This window comes from Carettochelys insculpta, chromosome 19, assembly GCF_033958435.1.
Source record: "Carettochelys insculpta isolate YL-2023 chromosome 19, ASM3395843v1, whole genome shotgun sequence".
NCBI lineage: Eukaryota > Metazoa > Chordata > Testudines > Carettochelyidae > Carettochelys > Carettochelys insculpta.
The window spans coordinates 15,503,531-15,526,139 of record NC_134155.1 but is presented as its reverse complement, the minus strand read 5'-3'; the positions used below and the strand labels follow the sequence as shown (position 1 = coordinate 15,526,139).

General features: G+C 43.7%; 1 protein-coding gene across 5 annotated transcripts in view; it reads left to right on the top strand.

Annotated features, from left to right (window-relative positions):
• The window catches only part of ATP2A3 (ATPase sarcoplasmic/endoplasmic reticulum Ca2+ transporting 3), a 166,518-nt gene that overhangs the window by 11,191 nt on the left and 132,718 nt on the right, over positions 1-22,609 (top strand). The window contains exons 1-4 of one of the 5 annotated variants that reach the window (XM_075013560.1): positions 2,037-2,137; positions 2,835-2,986; positions 3,711-3,840; positions 4,603-4,657. The exons of 2 other annotated variants lie outside the window; for them this stretch is intronic. In XM_075013560.1, coding sequence (XP_074869661.1) covers positions 4,603-4,657 — 55 coding nt within the window. In that variant the 5' untranslated portion in view covers positions 2,037-2,137; positions 2,835-2,986; positions 3,711-3,840. Of the gene's footprint in view, positions 1-2,036; positions 2,138-2,834; positions 2,987-3,710; positions 3,841-4,517; positions 4,658-7,449; positions 7,461-22,609 lie in introns of those variants that run through there. 2 more of the 5 variants (XM_075013559.1, XM_075013563.1) reach the window with 2 other exon arrangements.

The following is a 22,609-nucleotide window of genomic DNA, read 5'->3' as shown; positions in this document are numbered from 1 at the left end:
GCTATTGTTCTTTTTCATTGTTCATATTGCTAGGTCATTAAACCACTTCCAAGTTCTGCCCCAGTGGTAGCTACATTCTTACAGCAGATGAAACCATTTGTGAGTTTCTCTATTAAAATTCTAAAGCACACTGGTGTTCACATAAAAGGACCTAATTAAATATAAGCTTACTTTCTTGCAAGAACAAGAAGATCTGTGCTAAGCCACAGGTTTGCAATGACTGGGACTGGGAATGAGAAGAAACTGGGAAGGAATAGGACATATACAAACAAGGAAAGTTCCTTAAATGTGTCTCAATGGAGGATGTCGAGTGAAGCACCAGAGTACAGCCAGCCTGGTGCTGATGCTGTGTTAGCCATTTTTATATTTTGACAGTTATGTACTCAGTGGTGAAGTTGTAACTTTAGATAAGGAAATCCTCTTCTTGCTCGCTCTCAGCATGTCCTCCGTGGCATTTAGTTCCTGTCCCCGACTTGTATTTTTGAATCTGGTGTCTCCTGGTGTTTTCAGTGATTTATATATTTTAGTTCATTCTAATCATATGCTGGAAGGGAGGGAGGGAGAATAAGAAATGTTAAGAAATTGGTGTTTCTATGATTTTTAACCTTTCAGCTTTTTGGGGACATTGGCAAAGTTTGATTTTCATGGTCAGAGGTGGGCAACCAGAATAGCAAGAAGAGGCATTTTCTCCAATTCTGTAAAAAACCCAATACTTCAAGAGTCGCAGTGAATGTGAGTACAAGACAGCCCTTAATAAATAATGTCAAGCCATACTTTTTGTAACCTCTATTTTAAGAACAGCGCACAAACAACGATTTGTAATGTGACAGCGCATTCACATACTTCTTACATATGCTGTGTGTGTATTTGTACTACTGACTTTCATTCCTGAGCCTTCTCTCTCTGGAGGCTGCTTGGAAGAGTTACGAAATGTTTTGCGATCACATATTGTTTGCTATTTAGAGAAGTGGTGTTCATTTTTGGGCTTTTAGACGCTCGCCATTTATTGAAAATAATCAGGAGAGGGTGTTTTTTCTTTTGTTTTGTTCTTGTTTTTTTAAATTGTAGCGCTGGGAGCCACAAAGAAGTCCTTAAAGACCCACATGTGGCTCTGGAGCTGCAAGTTGCAGACCCCTGTCTATGCTAAATGCAGAAGAAAGTGGAATTAGGAAAACACATTTGTGGTTCTAAATGCTAAACCCTTTCTCTGATGTACATTCAGAAAATTGATCTGATTAGCATAGGATTCATAGCCTGGATAACTAAGTTGCAATCTTTCTACAACACGTGACTAGCTACAGTAGTCTTGCACAAGTCGCTTAACTTATTCATAAGGGGACATCTGTTTACGTTATGAGGTGGTAGAGGTTTATATGAATGCTAAGTATTATTGATCAGGAGGAGCCTTCTCTTTACTGGTTGCTGGGTTGTGTTGTCTGTGCTGTCCTTTAGGACTCAAGTGGTTTATAGAGAGGTTTGAGGTTTTTACGAGATGGCCTCTGTTTGATCAGAAACCGCTCACTGGGAAGTCTGAATGCTCTTTTTTTTTTTTTTTTCCAGAAGTGTGAGAATACATTTTGATGGAAGAGGGTTCTGAGTGAATGACTTGGTTCTAGCTCTTTGGAACGTGGAGTAGCTGCATAGGCTGTGGCTTAAGCTATGTCTGCATTGCCGCGGAAGATTGACTGCTCAGGGTCAATCTTCCGGGGCAGCACTTTTCTGGGGACAACATCGACCTTGTAAGTCCTTGCAAGCCACGAGGATTAAGGAAGGTTGGTGGGTGGAGCGCTCCTGTCGACCTACTGCTGTGAAGACAGTCACGCAAGTCGACAGCTGCAAAGTAAATTTTAGGTACGCAATTGCCATACCTAAAATCGTGTAGCAGCCGTCAGCCTTCCAGGTAAGTATAGACGTGGCCCTAGGCTACATCTACACTTACCATAGAATATCTACCACTCTGGGCGGATCTTCCAGGGTGCCATTTTGCACAGCTGTGAGGATTAAGGAAAGTCAATGGGAGAAGTGCTTCTGTCCTTCTTGTGTCATGAAGACAGAACAGAAGCTGAAGGCTGCAAAACTGATTTTTTGGTACACATTTGACATACCAAAAATGACATAGCAGCAGTCAACCTTCCAGGTAAGCGTAGACCTAGCCTTAGTAGCTTAGAAGTGCTGGCACCAGGAGAGGGTGGGAAGGCTTTTTCCAAGAAGTGCAGTTATTCTGGATAATTGCTATTTGGCTTCTAGTCTCTAGGCAGGGCAATTCATATGAGATCTATAGTGGTGAAGGTGTAAGTACGGTATCCAGTGTAGTTGGGCATTTGCAAAGAAGGGGATTTTATATCCTTTCAGATGGAGGATGAAGTTATCCAAGCTGCTCCGGCTGGTGTAGGGCCTTGGATGCCCCCAGGAGCACTCCCGAGCATGTGGCTGCACTCAAGCCAGAGGCAGCTGGAGAGCAGCGCACTGACCTCAAGGGAGGGGGAAGAGCCCCACCATTTGGGGCAGGCGTGTTGGGAGCGGGAGCAGGAGTGGCATGGTGAGGTCTTGCCATGGGCTGTTGGCGAAAAGGAGGTCCCATGAAGGAGGAGGACAGCCTGGTGGTGCAGCTAGTGGCAATAGCAGCTGCTGCACCGGCCCAACCATAAGCGGGAGGGAGCTGCTGCCCGCCATGAGGCGTAGAAGAAGGAGCTGAGCAGATACTCATAGCCCTCTTTAAGTCTGCTTTTGTGTCTCTCTGGCAGCACAAAGCAGGACTAAAGCTTTTCTAAGTAGAGAGCTGAGGATTCTAATTTTACATGAGAGTCTCCTAATCGGTATATTTGTCCCTGCAGCCACTCTCCCTAGCTCCTGTAGAGGGGAGCCGAGCTGAGGAGAAGTATGACAGCCCCCTCCAGGTAGACATGGAGCCACGTGAGGGACCTGGGGAAGACACCTCTCCGTCACCCAGCACGTTTGAATATCCAGCAACCTCCTGGTCCCAGAGGTGCTGGATATGAAAGAGTTCACTGTATATCCTTGCCTCTGTTCCCACTTTATTTTCAAGAGCAGTGGGGACCGTACTAGCTCAGTCCTCCGGCTTCCAGTCCCTGCCCTGCCTTGCTGCGCTGAAATGGAACTCCACTTAATTGTTTTAATGGCTGGCAGGAGGGATGCAGCCATTAAACCAATTAAACTGAGTCCCATTTCAGTGTCGCAGGGCAGGAAACTGCCTGTGCTATAGGTGGGGGAAGGGTGTCAAAGGGCTGAGGGGAGCCACATGGAGCAGCAGTGGCTTAGCAAAGGAGCAGTGGGGGGGCAACAGTGGTGTTGATGTGAGGAGTTTAAGACTGGGGGTGGGGAGGTGGGAGGCAGATCAAGATTTATTTAAAAAAAATTCTCAGGGGAGAACCTCCACCACCCGGTTTTGAATTGCCTTGGGTCACAAAGTTATGGAATTGTCAGAATGGGTTGCAGTCTTGAAAAGGTTGGGAAGTGCTGCTTTAAGCAGTACCTAAGCTGCTAACTTCACAGGTCACTTTCAAAATTGGTAGGGATGATGTTTAGGCTGAAGGCTGCTGCTCTTCTGGGTTCAGTGTTTTTGCATGAGGGTGTGGATAAGCTGGCTGTGTGCTTTGCAACTCATCCGTCCCTTCTGTGTTTTCACTTTTGTGAAATCAAACGCCTTTCTAAACTTTCTGTAACACAGTTCTGTTTTCTTCTCCCGGAAGTACAAGGGGACAGACGCCCAGCTACATGACACTCGAATGGGGAATAAGTAAAGCAGAAGAGAAAATTGTATCTAAATATGGGATCTTGATTTGCATTCATTGCTAAGAAGCATGTATCCTGTAGAAAAAGGTTTGTGAAGGCAAATTCGTCTTCAGCTGGTAACACCCTGTTGCAGAACAGCAGAGAGGCCCCATTAATGCAAAAGCTGAACTCTCCTTTCAGAGCTTACAGTTATTGGCATTACCACTGGCAATTGCATCTCTTCGTTGTTCCACAGGAGTCCTTTCCCTGATTACAGGGTTTGCTGATGCTCAGCTGCAAAGATAATGTCAGCCAGCTAAGCAGCTAGATCTTAGATCTTGGTTTAAAATCAAATATCAGCTGTCACCAGGTGACATGGCTGAGATCTGTAACTGTAGAATGCTCATGCACGCTCCCACGTGTACTGTTCCGGAGCTGTGAAAACAATTGCCTCCTACTGTCTTTCTGTAATGCGTCACGTGTGATCCAGGTGATCTGGCATGGACACTGATTCTACTTGCTTTGCCAATGGAGCCTGTGCTGGTGTAACATTCATGCTTTGTACTAGGTTATTTGCTTTTTTCAGTTTCTGTGTCGGCCTTGTACAGGTCTTCCTTGTGCAGCTGCTTATAATGCAACCTTGTTTGCTGATATTATGTATGACCATAGTTCTTGGTGCTGTGGCCCAGCTTTAGTCTCCTGATAATTTCATAAACCTGTCAAATTAACAAGACTGCATCAGTTTTGGTATTTTATTATATGTTTATTTGTTGTTTGAATTTCAGAAGCTGTCCTTCCAGTTAAAAGTCTGGCTAAGCCCTGAAAGTTCACCTTGCCAACTAATTCAGTGCACATGATCTTCATTTGCAGATGTTTGGTTTTAGCATGAATGCAGAGACTTCACAAAACCCCCCAGCATCAGAAGGTACCTTAAAATCAAAGGCTCTTACTGTGCAAAGCATTAAGCATCCTTGGTTAGAAAGCTATTACTGGGAGCTAAGGGCACTTAAGCACTCCACAGGAAGTGCTCAGCATGGATCCTAGCAATGTGATACCTTTCTGGCCTGTGATGGCTCATCCACATGCAGAATCTGATGCAGCTTTCGAATTAAGGAACCTGGATTCTTAAGTTAAGCAGTGATTGGCCTAATGTGGATTGATACTTCTAAATTCAGATTAATTTGCTTTTCATTCCTGCAGACAGTGACCTTCCATCCAGTTGTGTGTAATCAAATAATTGTGGAGCCCTGTTTAAAATCCTGTCTCTGGTCAACAGACCTTTTCCTACACTGTGATTAGAATAGACTTTTTTCTTGTGTTTTGTTACAAAGAGTGATAGCCGTGAATGAAAATTGGGGATGGACAGCTTTCCTCCGCCTCCATATGGTTTGTTTGGCTCATTAAGATATTAGGTTTTTAGCATTTTGCCAATTAGGTAGTGTTTCCTAGTTGCATAAATACTAAAACTGTTTTATACATTTTTGCACCTATTGATAAGCATATGATGTCTGTGCATTAATATGGTATCTCCATGCACTGCCACGATACTGTGCATGTTGTCTCATTGCCTTAACATAATTCTTGGTTGGTTTCATTTTTTTATTCCCGTAGCTGAGGCTTTAGTATGTGAGAGCTGTTGTATAACTCCATACACAAATTTGGTTGATTTGGTAGATCTGCATAGCTGTAGAGTAAGCTTATGGAAGTGGGGTCCAGTTTCCAGGTGCTTCACAGCTTATTTCTAGGGGTTTCAAATTCTGACCCGCCAGAGAACAAAACTGCAACATCTCTGCTGTTGAACTAGGAGGTCAGATTTGCTCCTTGGAAAGGAGATAGGAAGTGAGGGGATATGCAACTCCACTGGAATCTTTTGGATACCTAAACTGGTCACATCTTTCTAGCCAAGGTTGCATCTTTATCAGCTCATGGTTTGCCTCTGCATTTGTGCTAGCCATGGACAAGTTCTCTCAAATGGTGAATGAAAATGGCTGATTTGTAAGATCTGGGGAAGGAGGAAACTGTTGTTGTGAATGTGTGATTCTGTAACAGAAGAGTGAGGAAGTGGAGCCAACCACCCAGCTAAAAGGGAGAGGTGCAGACTGATGAATTGGACAGAGAAAGAAAAGAGCTGTTAGATTGTTTCAGCAATTCTGAGTTTTTTCAGGAGGGTGGAGATTGATGCAAAGCTGAGCAGCCTCTGATATGAGTCTATTCCTCTTGACTGTAATAGCAGACCTGTCTGCAGTGGTCACTGTTAAAATTAGCTGGGGAAAATGCAAATATGCTCTCAATCCCTTAGTTTGTTTTTACCTTCTGAAGATGAACAGACCAAATGTGGAGCAACTTAATCTGAAGATTAATCAGTAGTAACAGTTAGTCTCCTATGCTTCTCAGAGTCCCAGTCCACATACAAAATAAACTGAAAAGTGTGATGTTGGCTAATCCTGACAGAATTGCCTGCTGTAAAACAGTGCGTGTGGGGGACGACGCTGATCAGTTGTAGCCTCTGATGGAAGGGAGAGCCCACTGCTTGGATGAGTAAATGTTACATGTGTGTTCACTGTTTTTATTCCATTTTGTTACCTCCAAGTCAACAAAGGATCTAAAATAAGGAAAATGTGGTGAGTGAGTGGAAAAATGAAAACAACCCAGGTGTTCAGTGTATGGGACAGGAAACCTGCAAAGCGCTTATGAAGTTGCAGTGTCAACACTGAAATGAAACATTTGCTGCTGCTCCTGAATTTGATTGAAAAATCATCTTTGAGTGCAAGATTGATGTCTTAAGTTTCAGGCTTGTGTTTGCTAAGGTGTATGAGGGGGTATTTTGGTTTTTAAGGATTTATTATTATTGTAATGAATGAATGTCTTTAAAGGGTTAAACCCAGAGAGAGTAGGTGGGTGCTGTGTTGGCAAGCAGCCAGGTGAGCCAATAGGAAGAGAAATGGGGTGTGGGGGGGTTTGAATTGAAGCAATTTCCTCTGGCCAGACAAAAGAGGGACACCCCCCCCCCCACCCCGTTAGGAGATGAGAGAGACAGAGATGGTTTAAGCCTGAGCAGACTTGGAGGATTCAGTAAATATCCAGGCCTCAAAGAAATCTGAGCATACTACAGTAAACTCTTTCATATCTGGCAGCCCCAGGATTGGGAAGTTGCCGGATGTTCAGATATTTTGGATAAAAAGAGGTATACTGAGCAATGCATAACACTGAAGAAAAACAAGGTTAGCTATTAAGAAAGAAACATATGTATCCAGAGTACTTTTACAGTAGTATTGTACACTGTAAACTTATATTGTATTTATTTGTATTTACTTTCACTGTACTGTACTTAAGGAAAATGTAACTTAAAGTTAGTTATGGTTAAAATTCCAGTGATTTGAGAGTTCCAGATGATAGAATCTGGATATGAAAGAGTTTGCTATAATATGTAAATAAAGAGGAAATGTTTAGTCAGATGTGATGAGGTTATTTTCTTATTTTGGGTTTGGGGTGGGGTGTCTCAGTCTGGCTGATAAACCCCCTGTACACTGTATCTTTAAACTGAATACCAGGGAAGTAGTTCTCTGTGCTTTTATCTACTTTTTTTTTTAAGATGTTCTGTGTGCTTTATCGCATATATCTTTTTTTGTTTTGTTAATAAATCACCTTTTTTCTCTTTTTTTAAGGCAATGTTTTGACTCTTCTGTCTTAGAGAAGGGTCTGTGTGTACGCATGCCTAAGACGGAAAGGTCAGCTATCAGCAGCTTAATTTCTTCTTCTTTGTTTTCAAGCTCTTTCCTAAGGGAGGGTTAAGAGCTTAGGTTACCACACAGGTATTGTTAAGGTCTCTTGTTAGCCCCCACCATCGGGTTGGAGTTTGAGTGGGGAGCAGCCTTGACCATTATTAATTCAATCTCCTTGTATTTTTCTCTTGTTTGAACATTCCTGAGGATGAGATATTTTACATACTGAATGTATCAGTGCACAGTTGAGTGAGCACCAAGAATTTTTCCATGAAGATTTGGTGCGGAGGGGGTGCAGAGGGAATCCCTGTCTTGTTCTTTAGTTTCAAGTATCAAAAAGAGACTGGATCTAATGTATGGGCAGGGTTAAGCAGGCCTGTCAATTTAGGGGTGGAGTGGGCTGACACCACAGCTGCAGTAGTGATGGCTGGGAGCTCCAGGCCCCTCTGAAACGCTGTGGGGGCAGCACGCTGCACAGCTTCTGAGGGCTGCGGTGGGGGCAGCACCACGCTCCAGGTGACGTGAAGGTCTGACTGTCCTTGGCCCCGACTCTTCTGCCCAAGGCTTTGCACCTTGGCTATGGTGGCTGTCAGCCCTGCTACGGTCGAGCATTGTTGAATGTGATGCCTCTGTTACACTAGACCCATGGGCTGAAAACTGCCTAATTAGTTTTTCTGTAGAATTAACAACTGGAATTTGGCTCCAGGTCCCTCTCTTTCCCCTTTGGATCTTAGAAGTGTTTTCCTTCTAGATGTGGAAGTGCCCTTTGTTGCGTGCATCTGTCTGTCCCAAGGATAGTGGGGGTCTCCTCTTTAGAACCTGCTTTGTCAGGACAGGAGAGCAGAGGGATTGTTTTTCAGAAGTCCAAGATTTTCCACGAAGGTGTTTTTTTAGGCCAGTAGCTTTCAATTTATCTAGGGGTCAATTGCAGAGCTGTGTCCTTTTTATTAGCCTCTAATGTGAACTGGAGCAATTTTATCCTTTGTGGGTAGGATTTAATCCATGGGCATCACTTGGAAAGTACTGTGCACAATCAGGGCTGGATAATCTTGCAACCAATAATATTTAGAGTTATTGTTAAATCTCCTGCTCCAGGATGTGATCCAGTAGCTACATGGCGTCAGGAAGGAATCCCTACCCCAACATCATGAGCAATGTTGCACAAGTACCTACGCTATGGTGCATTACCATCTGTACTTGCCTTTCTCTGAATTTGCTGGGTAAGGCGGCTGCTGATGGTTGGGTGCACCTTGCAACATTGCTCTGGCCATCAGTGCAACTCCACTGGTGTGATTTTTAGCCAGATTATTTTGTGTCCGTCATTTAACTACACTATGTTGTGATCTAGACCAGCAGTTCCCAACTTCTTCACGTATCAGAGGGGTAGCCGAGTTAGTCTGTATCTTCAAAACAACAAGAAGTCCTGTGGCTCCTTATAGACTAACAGGTATTTTGGAGCATAAGCTTTGGTGGACAAAAACGCACTTTTTCACTAGTCTGGACCCCCCACTCACACTCTCCCAAACTGTTCCTGGACTCCTAATCACCCTCCAAATAGTTTGCAGACCCTCATCAAAGCCAATTATAGCCACTATCTACACTTCATTAAATGAAAAAAGAAACCACAAGATAGATTTTCAGACAGCAATTAATAACATTACTGGAAGATGTTTAATTTAAAAATAATTGATTTAAACTTTGCAACTTTTTTACAACTTATTTTCTGTGATCATTTTTTTTTATTTATTTTTTTCATGGCCCCCCAGTAATACCCATGCCAACCCCCAGGGGTCCGTAGACGCCAGGTTGGTAACCACTGGTCTAGGCCTCTCTTGAAGGTTTAGATAAGCCTATGTGCAGTATCACTACCAACCAATGATGGGAACTGTGGTGATGTTTTCTTGGGGGAGGAAGAGGGAAAGACATATAGACAAAACAAAATGGACGACTGTTTCATCAATCTAGACATCTCTTACCACAAGACAGAAAAGTGTCTTCAGTACAGAGATGACTCCATGAAAGTTACTCCTTTACAGGTATTTTTCTCCTCCCTGTTTCCTTCCGATGCACTCCAACAGAACAGATCTTTCATACACCACAGACATTTTTTGTCTGATATAATATAAACCAAGTGCACTGTACATTTCATTTTCCATGAAAATCCATCCAAGAAGGTTGCTGAAAATAGACCATGTTCTGAGAACAGATACCAGAAAAAGCAAGCATATGTGTGTTGGGAGGGAGGTCACTTAAGGGGGGAAAAATTCATCATAACTGAACTACAATTTTTCGTGACTGAAAAGAACATAAACTCCCATGTAGATTAGGATTGGACTGTGTATTGAGGGTTAAGGAGGACATGTTTTATAACACTAATTTTGTTTATCAGCAGATGGGGATCAGCTAGAGATTAGAACTGTCATGTTTCAAATTTCACAATCTTACTCTGATGGGAAAGAAAGTTTTCTTCTCCCCTTAAAATATCATAGACATTCCCATGAAAACAAATAAATCCATCTCGCATGCAACCCTGGAATCTACGTGGTCTTAAATGTAAACTATTACAATTTGAAATGACAATATTTGGAGATCCATCTTTTTCTTCCATTATCTGGCAAGATCTAAGTTCTGGGCTCTGTTTCTCTGGTACCACTTGGTACCTTCCTGGCTCCTAAACCATTCCTTTCACTGTTTCACATGATTTAACAACAATCATAATCTGTAACAGGAAAAATGCTGAGTCTGAATCTTGGCAAGTGAAGGAGAGAGAAACTTGTTCAAGCTGTTTGGGCTTTATTCTCACTTAACTATCAGCAGCTTAGAGTCCCAGTAAAGTCAAAGTATTGCTGCTTGTGTGAGTAGATGGTTGCAAGATCAATTAGAATTGTTTTCTGTTTTTTTTTTTTAAATTTAACACTTCCTGGGCGATGCTTTGAATTTCTACACATCTGTATTGTGCTGTGTCCATGTGAGCGAGTGAAACTGACCGTATTATTTTGTGTCCCAGTTCTGTAAAATGCAAAAAGTCAACAAACATGGGAAAACAAATTAGAGGTTTTAAACTAGTTTCAATACAGTACTATGAGTGGATGTTAGTAACACAAAGATAATGTTTTTAGGATTTTTATCTTGAGATCCATTTTAGCAAGGGTACTTCAAAATATATTTTTGCAAACCTCACTAAAGCAAAGTTTGATGGTTCATGATTTTAACTGTTTGCCGGCACAAGTGAATTACTCTGATAAGTTCAGAACAGGTGCTGTGTCCCCCCCCAAAACCTCTGCAGAACTACCTACTACTGGCGTGAGCTGTGCTTTGCTTTTTCCTTGCCAGGTGTAACACACACATCTATTACAAGAGTGTGTTGGAAAATGAACCCTTCCAGTCTGGAAGGCTAGTGAGTAGCTCAAGATGTGAAGATAGGGATGATCAAGGAGGAACATTTCTTAATTGCTTATGGCAGCTTTGTTCCTCTGATAGCGTTTGGTGTTTTTCATGCAGAGGTTAGGAGGGCTTACTGCTGTGGTGTCCCCACAGGTCTCCAGTTCCGTTGATGATGATAATCGGAAGGCTTCTTTCATATGTGCTCAATGGTGTGGGCCCGATGACCACAGCACACCCTGTGGGGGCCCTTAAAGACCACAAACCAGATCAGGATCGAACGTGCCAGGCCAGGTTTATTGTTAAGCAAAGCACATTAACAGTTGTCAGTAGGCTCTACTGAACCACTACACATATGTACCTGTCACAATGGAATGACTCAATCAGTAGGGAGTTTCCGTTGCATGCTAGGTCATACAAAGACTGGCCTCCGCAGGACATCATGTTATGTATAGGTACAAACAAATTGCACTGCACTACTGACGTATGAGGTTGCTACCCTCTGATGTTGTCAGGTTACCACCCATCTTCCTGTAGCCTGTGGTTTGATTAGATCCTCTCTATCCACCATGCTGTCGTTTTAGACTCTTTCCTGAACCTGGGTCTGTATTTATGAGGAATTGGCACCACGAAATGAGCTGGTGAGTACCAAGTGTTTTCAACTGATGACCTGTACCAATTAGTGTTCTGCACCTGGGCTGATTACCAATCAGTGGTTTGTGCTCTCAGCCCTCTTTGTGCCAAGTTCTGTTATCAGGGGCCTGCTCCTGCTCACAGCTTAGCTTTGCTTTATGTTAGCCATGTTTTATCCATTGTTAACTAGGCCTCAGGCTTCAGACCAGCCCTGTGCTGCATGGGCATAGGCCTTCCTCTTACCACACATGCTACAGTTGCTTTGTTGCAAGGTTTCACCTTGTTTTACCAGCTCTCCGTGAAGCTCTACGTTACCCTCATTTTTACATGGAGGGTAAACAGAGGTAGTGGGGTGGGTGACTAACACAAGTCTAACAGCAAATCAGTGGGAGAAAAATGGCACCTACGAGTACTGGTTCCCAGTGCCCCCATTTTACTACTGTCTCCTGCAAAGTTCCTCTTATTTTTTTTCCATCCGTGGATGGAATAAATTTTATGATGTGCATTAAGGCATGTGTGGATGTGCACCCCTAGTGTAAATGCATGCTACCTCTATGGGTAGCTGTGGATGCTCTGCTAATCAACTGGGCAGCTCTTAAATTTTTCCTTGGTGGCTGCTCAAGCTCTCAGCTTATAGGGAACACTGGTCTCCTGTCAGTTGTGACCTCTACATGTTAGATAGTTATAATGAAATAGTGACTTGTGCTTAGAAAATCCCATGATCAGTTCACCCAGGTATCCACCGCAAACAAATCAGGATTCTGCACCATTCCAGCTCTCTCTTGCTGGAAAGTACTGCTATTGCATACATGCATTCGTGCTGGAGGCAGTGCCTTTGGAGGTGGTCCAGGTAACTGTCTGTGGCGTGGAGCTCTACCAAGACAAGAGCAGGATGTTCCTGTTTACACTTTGGAATGATATTCTGTGACCATTGGTGACTGTTAACTTTCCTTGGAGTTGTATTTTTAAAATACAAACCTGTTGAGGTGTTTAATTTTCCAGGTGTTCTTCTGTGGCCCAAGCATGAACCCACCTTTCCAACTTATGCTGTCCTAGGAAATTTATTTAAAAATTTATGTAGAACTACGTTCACCAACGCAGTGTTGTAGAAGCTCTGAGGAGGAGCGTGTGAGATATAGTAGAATGACACCAGTGGTCAATAGCCTTTGACAGAGTTGCTGTGGGACCAAGCTCTCCTCCCCACAGTGAGTGAAAACACCCAACCCTCACTTTTGGGTCAGTGCAGTGTTTGGTCTGGGTGTGCTCAATAGCCCTCTCTTGGCATGGCTGCATGTTGAGCCACGTCTCTCTCGGCCCTTTGTGTCAAGTGAACCTTGTCACCAGGCATGTCCCCCTCTGCATGTAAAGTTTCCTTGTCTAGTACACACATACCAATGTGTATCTCTTCGATTGTGTGTGTAACCTTCCCTCCCATGCATTCAGAGGAAAGATGGCGCACTCTGTGCGTTACTTCCCCCAGCCCCTCAGCAGCTGTGATGGAAACCCATCAGTTCTAACCCAAATCCTGCCCCTGGTCTTTCCCTAGCAACTGGGGCCAGGTGCAAGCCAGCCTTTCCCTGGTCCTCTTGAGCTCCCGTTACTGGCAGGGCTTCTCTCCTTTTCTGCCCCACCCCCCCATGGAGTTTGTTGCCATGGTGTCCAGTTGGCCAGACCTTGAGAGCGTGCCTCAGGCTGTCCAAAGGAAGCCGGCTTCAAAAGGGGAGCTGGTCCTGGCCGTGATGAATCCAGCAGCCCTGTCCTTTAGGGCAAGATCAGGAAGCTGTACAGGCAGAGGCTGTCCCAGCAGGCTGTGCCTATCTCAGTGGGGGCCTCCATTCCCTTTCCCTGCAGAGAATACACCATTCCTGTATGGGATACCACTTTCTTCACTGAGGCCCCTGGATCCTCCATCTCTCCCTGGCTCTGCTGTCTTCCCCCACTGGAGAGTCTGGTTCCTCGGAGTCCAGTCCCAGGAGCTGCCTTTCTACAATGGGCTGGATGACCAGGTGCTGAAGACTGTCAGCTGCCGGTCAGCACCTCTCTGAGGTCTGATTGACCCTCACACTAATGTTGGAGCTTCTGGATCCTCTCTGGGGCACCACAGAGTTGTTGGAGCAGCTAGTGTGACTTTGGGGTGCTGCTTCAGCTAAGATTTCATTTGTCAGAGACCACTGTGCTGCATGATAGATCCTCCCCTCTCACCACCCAACGTGGCAGTGAAGGTGAACGGGAAACTGTACCACCCTCCAAGACTATATCCTTCTCGACAAGAAAGGGCTCAGATGATGCTGCCCATCAGCATCACCTCATCGGTCCACTTGCCCTACTTGCCATCAAACATACCTTCAGCATCCAATGAGCTGAAGTACCAGAGAGAAACTGTTCTGTGGCTGTGCATCTTACAAAACATCTCTGACTTTCTGTTGTGCTGCACAGGCTACAAGACAATGGGATGCAGAAGCCTTACAATTCCAGAGGGCTAATTAAAGAGCAGGTTTGTGAGAGGTAACCATGTTAGTGCAATGTTACATTTCATTCTTTAGAAAACATATATAGACTCACACTTTCCAACTGCGGTTTGTTTAACTCGTCAACCTGCTGTTGTCTCTCTTTTGGTCATTATAAGGTGTAAAGGGAAATGTTTACTGGATGGTTTGTCTGAAAATACTTTTTTATGATAAACTTTTGAAAACATGGCATGTTTTCCTCGAGGAAGAAAGTAGGCAGCTCATCGGTTTTAAAATCAATTGGAAGTTTGTGATATGAATATAGTGTATCAGCATCATTTAATGCTGCTGTATCTCTGCTAGAACATGCAGATGGCAGGTTATCTGCCTGAAAGACTGGCTCATGGAATTAACAGTAGGGCTGCCTAGGCAAATCAGACCCTCGAAGAGAAAACTGTGCTGCTAGTTGTCATTTGTAAAAACATTGTGTGCAGATTAGATGTTAAGGGATAATATGGGCTCCAGAGGGTGCAAAATGATATCGTCTTTTATTGGTTAGAACCCAAACTCTTTTTGGACTGTATACCTAACAGTCTGTAGGACCAGATCATCACTAACTTGTTAAATTGGAAACCAAGTTTCAATATGGTCTCCAGTTTCTCTTACTGGACCAGAGTGGTGGTTGCCTAAACAATTTGAGTATATGTTGTGGGGGAGGGTAGCTAATCGGCAGGTAACCCAACAGATTCGCCAGGCCCCTAGGCAAGGTGTAGGGGGTGGGGCAAGACAGGTTCATCCCCCTGGATGGGGTGGTGCCAGGCATTGGGCACTCTGTGCCATCCAGAGAGCATCCCCCCACCCAGTTGTCTGAAGTGTGCCACTGGGTGCTCTGCAGCACAGCCCATTGCACTCTGGTGGTGATTTTAAGAGCTTAGGGCACTCGCTGCTCTCACAACCAGGAGCCCTGGGCCCCTTTCAGTCATGAGGGCTTGGTGCTATTGCACACTCCCCATTGGTGAGCCTGTCAGTGGGACATACTGTATTTTCCTCAGACTGCGTAAAGGCTGCACTGTGCTACCAAAAGCTCTCCAAACCATTTCCACATGAGTTGCCTAATGGAATATTAGTCGTTGACTTTCTTTTGTATGCTAAATGAGCAACGTGTCCTCTCTGGTTTCATAGTACCTGATCCAAAAGCCATTCAAGTAAATGGCAATTTGCTTTCATTGGGTTATTACGGTGGGATTTTCGAATGGGCTTATGATTGGCTCAGCTTTGCTCCGACTGAAGTTGATGGGAGTTGCTTTTAGTGGGAGCAGAATTAGGTCAACGCTTAATGCTTCTGGAAATTCCATCCATAATTTTGTTCTATGGCCAGCTGATCAGTATCTTCTGGTGTGGGTTTGCTTTATTAATTAATTCATTGTTTGTATTGGAGCTGGAGGTGGCTTGGCAGCTTAAAAATAGGTCGTATTCTATAATTCATTATAAAAGAAGAGTTCCTGTCATAGTTTGGTTTTAATTTTCAAAACATGCATGCAGGCCATACTTAGCAGGGACAGTCCAAATTCTTAATTTTTAGCAAAATATTTATTACTGCTCAATCCCTGCCATTCAACAATGTTGTCGCAAATACAGTACATCTGCATTTAAACAGCTTCTTGTGTTTTTTCTCCCCAAATGTCCCTCCTTGTAGCTTTTAAAATCTGACTGGTATTTTTTTAAAGTGCTCTTGGCAAAGAACTGATCTACCTTGACAACGATCCTTTCTGGAAGGGCTTAGTTTTTGGTGTACTTACTATGTTTGACTTTTTGTTTTCCTAAACTGTTCCATGATGTTGCCAGGAAAAATGTGTTGAGTTGAGTATTTGGCTTACTGTAAGTGACCTCCTTGGGTGTAGCATGGCAGACTATGTTGTGATGTGTCACCGAATTGACAGGTTGTTATTAAGAACACTTAAGTTTTCATCAACTTAGCCTAAATTCTCAAATGTGACTAATTTTGGGTGCCTCTGTTTTGGCTAGGCACCCGTTCAGCCTCTGCCAACTCTAATTTTCAAGAACAAGGGTTCTCAGAACTTTATGAAATCTGGCCTATTCCAAGCATCTGAAGTTGGCCACACAAAATCATTGTTTTAATGTAGTCCATTGATCCCAAATGAATGACATTATCATCAGAAAGGAAACAATTCAGATAAGTCTAAAATGAAGGAGACAAGGAGGATGGAGGAAATAAGAAAGGAAACAATAAAATAGAACTGAATACAAATTAACAGAATGTCACACTCTTAAATTACTGTTAATGCTATTTGGCTTGTATGTATAAAAAGACTGCTGCGCTGCTGCTGTAGTGAAAGAGCAGCTAACTTTCAGATGTGAGAAAAGCTTCTCCAGTTTTTGTTGAAATGCTTTGAGACTGCTGAAATTCAACATCACATCCTTCTTGTAAGGAAAACGAGTGAAAAATTCCCTGTGACTTTTTTTTTTTTGGGGGTGTGTGTGAAGGGGCTGGATGGGGGTGATGACAGACTAAGGAAAAGAATTAATTTTTAAGGGTGATCTATCAAGTGATGAAAACGAATTTTTAAACTATTTTTTGGTATACTTTTTCCTAAAACCTTTATTTTTGGGGAAGGAAGGAGGAAGAAGCAGCTCTTTACTTGAATGTCAGGAATTTCTTGTTATAATGGAGATTTTTTTAGTTGGATCTTTTAATAAAAACTCTTCCAAGTGTTTCTGCAGATTTTTGGGTTCTATTGACACTTGTTTCACTCTTAATTTGAATAATAACTGCATGCCTTGTCAGGTTTCATTTCCTTGGTGTTTCTGAATTGTGTAAGCCTATTTAAACAACAAGAAGTCCTGTGGTATCTTATAGACTAACGGATATTTTGGAGCATAAGTTTTTGGGGGCAAAGACCCACTTCATCAGATGCATGAGTTGGAGGGTTTCAGAGGTCATGAGGTTTTGTGGGACAGTTCCACTTTTTCAGGTCATAGCCTTACCAGAACAGACTGAATATACAAAGCACAGAGGTCCAAAAATTATCAGGGTTGACCAATCAGAAAAACTGTTAGATTTTTAACTAACATCATATATGCCATCATGTGCCAACCATGCCCACACACCATATATATAGGACAGACAGCAAACACTCTTCAACAAAGAATGAATGGACATAGGGCAGACATCAAAAATCCCCAAATACACAAACATGTCAGCCAGCACTTTAATGGAGTGGGCCATTCTGTTAAAGACCAGAGGGTTTGTGTTCTGCTGAAAAGAGAGTTTAACAACGGTCTACAGAGGGAATGCTCAGAACTAACATTCATATTCAAATGCAACACATTAACACGTGGTTTGAACAGGGACATCAATTATTATTATAAGGACTCATTTACATACTTTGATATTTGACAGCACTCTTAACTCCCCCTCATCTCTGTCTCTCTGCTCTTCTGATTTGCCAACCTTGGTGATAATTTTTGGACCTCTGTTCTGGTATGGCTATGATCTGAAGAAGTGGATCAGTCCCACAAAAGCTCATCACCTAATAAATTATTTTGTTAGTCTTCAAAGTGCTACATGACTGCTTTTTTGTTTTCTTTGCATGCCTTTTAGAATCATTAGGGATCACACCGCCTTCTACTTGTCATTTTCTAGTGTTTAGCATTTGTGTCTCTTACAGAAATCATTAGAATTGGCTTTAATACACATGTTCAACCTCTCTAATCTAGAACTCTCTTTTCTGCCAACATCCGTAATTCAGTATGATTTTAGTTATCTGGAGGACAATTTATTATCTGTGTGGCCAAGTTTCCTGTGGTCCCATAAAGTTTGTTTACAGCCACCAGTCCTGGCTCTCAGTGTTCTGTGCTGTTGTTTAGCTGTAATTTACCCCTAAATGTCTTTGAAGAGCCCAGTAAACAGTGGAAGTGTTGGTAATGTACTAGACAATACTGACCTCCCATGGTCTGGCAAATTCTCTCATCTGGCATGGTCAGGTCCCAAAGGTTTTGGATGAGAGAGGTTCAACCTGTACTGCCTTGCTTGGGGCATTTCACCACTGCACAAAAGTTAAAATTAAAAAAAAAAATCTATGGGAACAAACAGGAGTCTCTCCATATACTGTTGTGATCTTTTAAGCTTTAGAAACTCGTTGATCCCAGTAGTGCTGCTAGATTATTCCTAAACAATTTGGAAACAAGAATGAGATGAAACTTAGTAGGGGAAAATTGAAGGCTAAAGATTAGGGGGAAAATGAATTTGAACAGAAAGATTTTGTTAGATTGCAACAGTGCCTGAAGGTACCAGGCAAAACTAAACTGGGCAAAGTACCTGAATGCGCAGAAGGAGAATTCTGTATGGGAGTGGGGTGGCAAGAGCTGTAGATGGTTTCAATTACACATAGGCTTTGCTTGTGATTTCAAGGCGGTGGAGTTGTTCTGTTTTACTCCCCTTTCCACCCCACTGAGCCCTCTACCCAGTGACCTGCTGAGTCTGCAAAGCTGTTTTATATATTTGATCGTGCAAGCATTTGTCCTTGTGGATATGCTGACTCTTGCAGAGGAATAAGTAATTCTGTGTTGGATTATACGTTTGGATTTTAGGACTTTTTCCTGCTTGTAGGAGCCTGTCCTGATTACTGGGCTATTCTGTGTCTCGGATCCCCTCAATCTCTCTGTGCACCTTTGCTCAGGTCTTGGCTCTTGGGCTATCACTTTACTTTGGATGGAATTCCATGGTGCTCCCACTTTTATCTTGGTCCAGAGTTGCATTCCACGCTGTGTTAACCAGATTACTTCAGCATGTACAATTTATGTTCAGTAACTGCAATTTTCTGTCCTCTCCGGGAGCTGTGATGGTGGTAACCAGTGACCTGATAGCCAGCAAAAAACCAAAGCATTATTTAGATTTTTGGAGAAAACATACTGTGTGGCACATCTAGTTTACCAGGTATGTAACCATCTTCAATGTGATGAACCATGGATGTCTAATCTTCCTATAGATTTCTCTCCAGAGCCTCTGTTTGTGTCATTTGTTCTCCTGGAACACCCCAGGCAGCTGATCCTACACACCCCACCCCCACCTTTCTCCTGAAAAGGGCTATTTTACTGTTTGCTGTCCCGTTGCTGTCTAGTTCCCTGGGTGAAAAAACAGCTGTGTCACTTCTGACTGGAGCCTGGAAGTCTGCCATTGTTTGGTAATTTTCCCCCTTCTCTTCCTAAGAGTCTGTTTGGAAGTTACTTCTTCAAGAAGCCATTGTGTGGTTTTTTGTGTATTTCTTCCACGCCCTTTTAAACTCTATCAGTGAATTCCCACAAGAAAGTCTTATTATTAGGCCCTTACCAAATTGCTCAGCGGTTTGCGTATGTGCCTGCCTAACCCAGGGTTATGAATTCAATCCTTGAGTGGACCACTTAGGGATCTGGGGCAAATAGATTTAAAAAAACATCTTTCAGGGATGGTGGTAGGTCCTGCTGTGTGGTCAGGGGACTGGACTCAGTGACATCTGAAGGTCCCTTCCAGTTCCATGAGATAAGTATATCTCCAAATTCAAGGCCCTCTTTTGGTCAGTTTCATGATCATAATATTTAAAAACTGATACCTTTCAAGATTTCAGTTATTTAAATCTGAAATTTCATGGTGGTGTAAAGGTCTTGACCCAAAAAGGAGCTGTGTAGAGGTTGCAAAGTTATTGTATGGAGGTTGTGGTATTGCTACCTCTTATTTATGCACAGCCGCTGGCAGCCACATGACCTTCAGAGCTGGGCAGCTGGAGTGCAGCAGCAGCTGCTGGCCAAGAACGGAGTACTAAAGGCAGAGCTACTGCTGCTAGCGCAGCACAGAAATAAGGATGACATGGTTATGGCATTGCCTTCAGAGCTGGGCAGCCAGCCAATGTTACAACCATCGCTCTCCAGTTGTCCAGCTTTGCAGGCAGCACAGGAGGGCAATACCATGACCCTCCTAAAATAACCTTGTGATTCCCTTGCAACTCAATTTGGAGTCAAGAGCCCCAAATTGAGAAACACTGGTCTCCCCTGTAAAATCTTTATAATGTAGGGTAAAAGCATGTGTGTGGGGGCGGGAAAGGCTTCCCAGGAGGACACCAGATTTCATAGTCTGATGTGTTCTGCATGGATGTGAGTTTGGTAGGACCCTATTTATAATCTAATGTACATTAACTTCTCCTCACTGACCAGTCTTGTAAACTGTTCATCAAAATGTACACCTCAGTATTCTGATATTATTACGTGACATTTCCACCTCTGTCACTGAGTTTATGGCAACTCAGTTTCTGTCTGCTGGCAGTGAGGGAATGTTTGTTTAAAAAAACAAACAAAAAACCCCCAAAAACCTCCTTAAGCTTTATTTTGTTCCTGCTCATGTGGATTTTTACTTTTTCCAAAACCAGTGACTATTTAAATGCAGATTTTAGCTTTCTTTCCACTCAGGGGATTTAGTGGGAAATTGTTTCCACTGTGTTGGTTCAGCAGAGAACAGAACTCCCCTTTTAGTTTTCTCAATGAATATGTTCTAGGATGTTGCAGTGAGCTTTTGAAAACCTTTCCCCTCCACCATGCTGACGCCCCCCTTCCACGCGCACTGCATGCCAAAGCAGTTGTTGGAAAAAGGGATAAATTACCCTGCAGGTCAGGATTATGACTTTCCAAAGAGGGAAAAAAATAAAAATTCAGGCCAGACAAGTTTCTGCAGCTGGCAGCTTAACCGTTCCAGGGCTGGCTCTGTTTGCTTCCCTGTGTGTATGGGCCGCGGGGGCGGGGAGATAGTCTGGGCTCTTGGAATGCACTTGGGCAGGCCTGGCGGACAAGAACAACCTCTGAGTGGAAAGGGGATTCCCTTGATCTGGCATGAAAGGAAACCCCAGGCTTGTGGGTCTGTTACTGTGCTAGGAAACCAAGGGCTGGTTTTACGTCAGGCAGTTGCTTCTGCCGCTGCTGGAGAGCTGCAACTGTGCAAACACAAGGGAGGAATGGAAAAAAAGGGAGGAGAAGCAAAGCAAACAGTGCAGCGTCTCCACCCTGCAGAACAGGGCATATCAGCCAATCTGTCTTCCTATTCTTACTGCCTGACCTGCCAGAAAGCCACATTTGCTTTGGGGTCAGGCTTAAAGCTTGGAGTCTGGAGCATTTTCTTGACCTTAAACTCCTTGGCTTGATAAGAAAAGTCAGCTTCTAAGAACTGCTGCCTGCTGAGGTAGTTCATTTCCGTTCTCTGCTCACTCAGACTTAACCCGTTTGTTGCCTGATGGACTGGTTTGGTTTTGTTCCGTTTGTTTTACCGCCCCACCCCCAGCCAGTTCTACTGACACCAGACTTTGAGTGCAGGTTTTGTGGCTGGCATTTGCCGCAAGGTGATTCTCAAAGGGCCACCACCGTCCTCCCAGCTCCTGCTACATTTTTTGTGAGAAGGGCAGTTTTTTGTTATCACGTGTAAAGATGATTTGAGGTTCCTTCTCCTCAGATAGGGTTGGCAGTTTGTTTTGAACCTGCCTATATGTTTTTTTTTTTTTGCTTGTTTGTTTTTTGCTTTATTGTGCCTCATTTTGGTGTAGGACTGCTCAGAGAACTAGGCACTGTCCTTCCTCAGCTCTCAAATAAAGGGCTTGGCTTGACTATTTGGAGAGTTTTCACCTCATGTTGCTAGCACGAACTGCAGTTAAACAGATTTTGGTGGGTGTCAGTGTTGGGTATCTCTAGGTCTAGGCACAGGCACAGGATGGGCTTAATCCAGAGCCCGTAAAGTCAATGGAAAGGCTCTCCTTCACGTCCACAGACTTTGGGTCTGGCCCTGTCTGTGACCATGGATTTACTGTAGTTACTATTGCCGCATCTCCCTCAACCCCAGCCCCCCCAAAAAAACACCCCCAAACATAGTTGTGACTTATTTTCAAGATTGTATTTTGTCAGTGAAGGTTCCAGCTAACGTGCTGTAAACATGGATACAATTTAAAAGCACGTTCATCAAATACAGACCAAACCTGATAACCAGCCAGCACCACTGCCCAATCACCCCTGCGGAAAGAGGCTGGTTGGATAGATAAGCCTTGTGCTGTAGGGCTGGGGTGTGTCACGTTAACTGAGCAGCTTCTGAAACGTGCTGTTGGAGGGGCATGTTTTAAATATGCCTGAGCTTGGGTAGCGATGGGGCTGTCTAGCTGCTTGCTACTGTGGGGCTGTGAATTTCCTGTTATTGGTTCATCATTTCCCAATTTCTTCCTAACCACCCCCATCCCAGGTAGAGAAAGGCATTTGTTTTTCAGGAGCCATGTGTGAAAGGCCGGGGCTTGTCTTATCTTTGCCTGAGCTGCGCTTGGGCTTTCCAACTGCTCATACCGTCGGGGAGCACTCAGCACCAGACAGGGCAATGACATTCACATCATGGCGAGTGCACATGATGCCAGATTGGCCAAGACCTGTTGCTGGAACTGTGCTAATTTGGCTCCCTGGAAAAGAAGAGGGCAGGTCACAGTTGAGAAGCAGGTACTCTTGTTCATTGAACTCAGCAGTGCTACCACCACAGGGAGCTTTGTCTGAGAGTAAAATTAGCAAGGAGTTATTTGCAAAGTGCTGGGTTGTGCCAGGCATAGTACAGGCGCTAATGGCTAGAGCCCTGTGCAGATACAAAAATCTGCATCTGCCAGGCTCAACTCCTCATCCAATTCACGA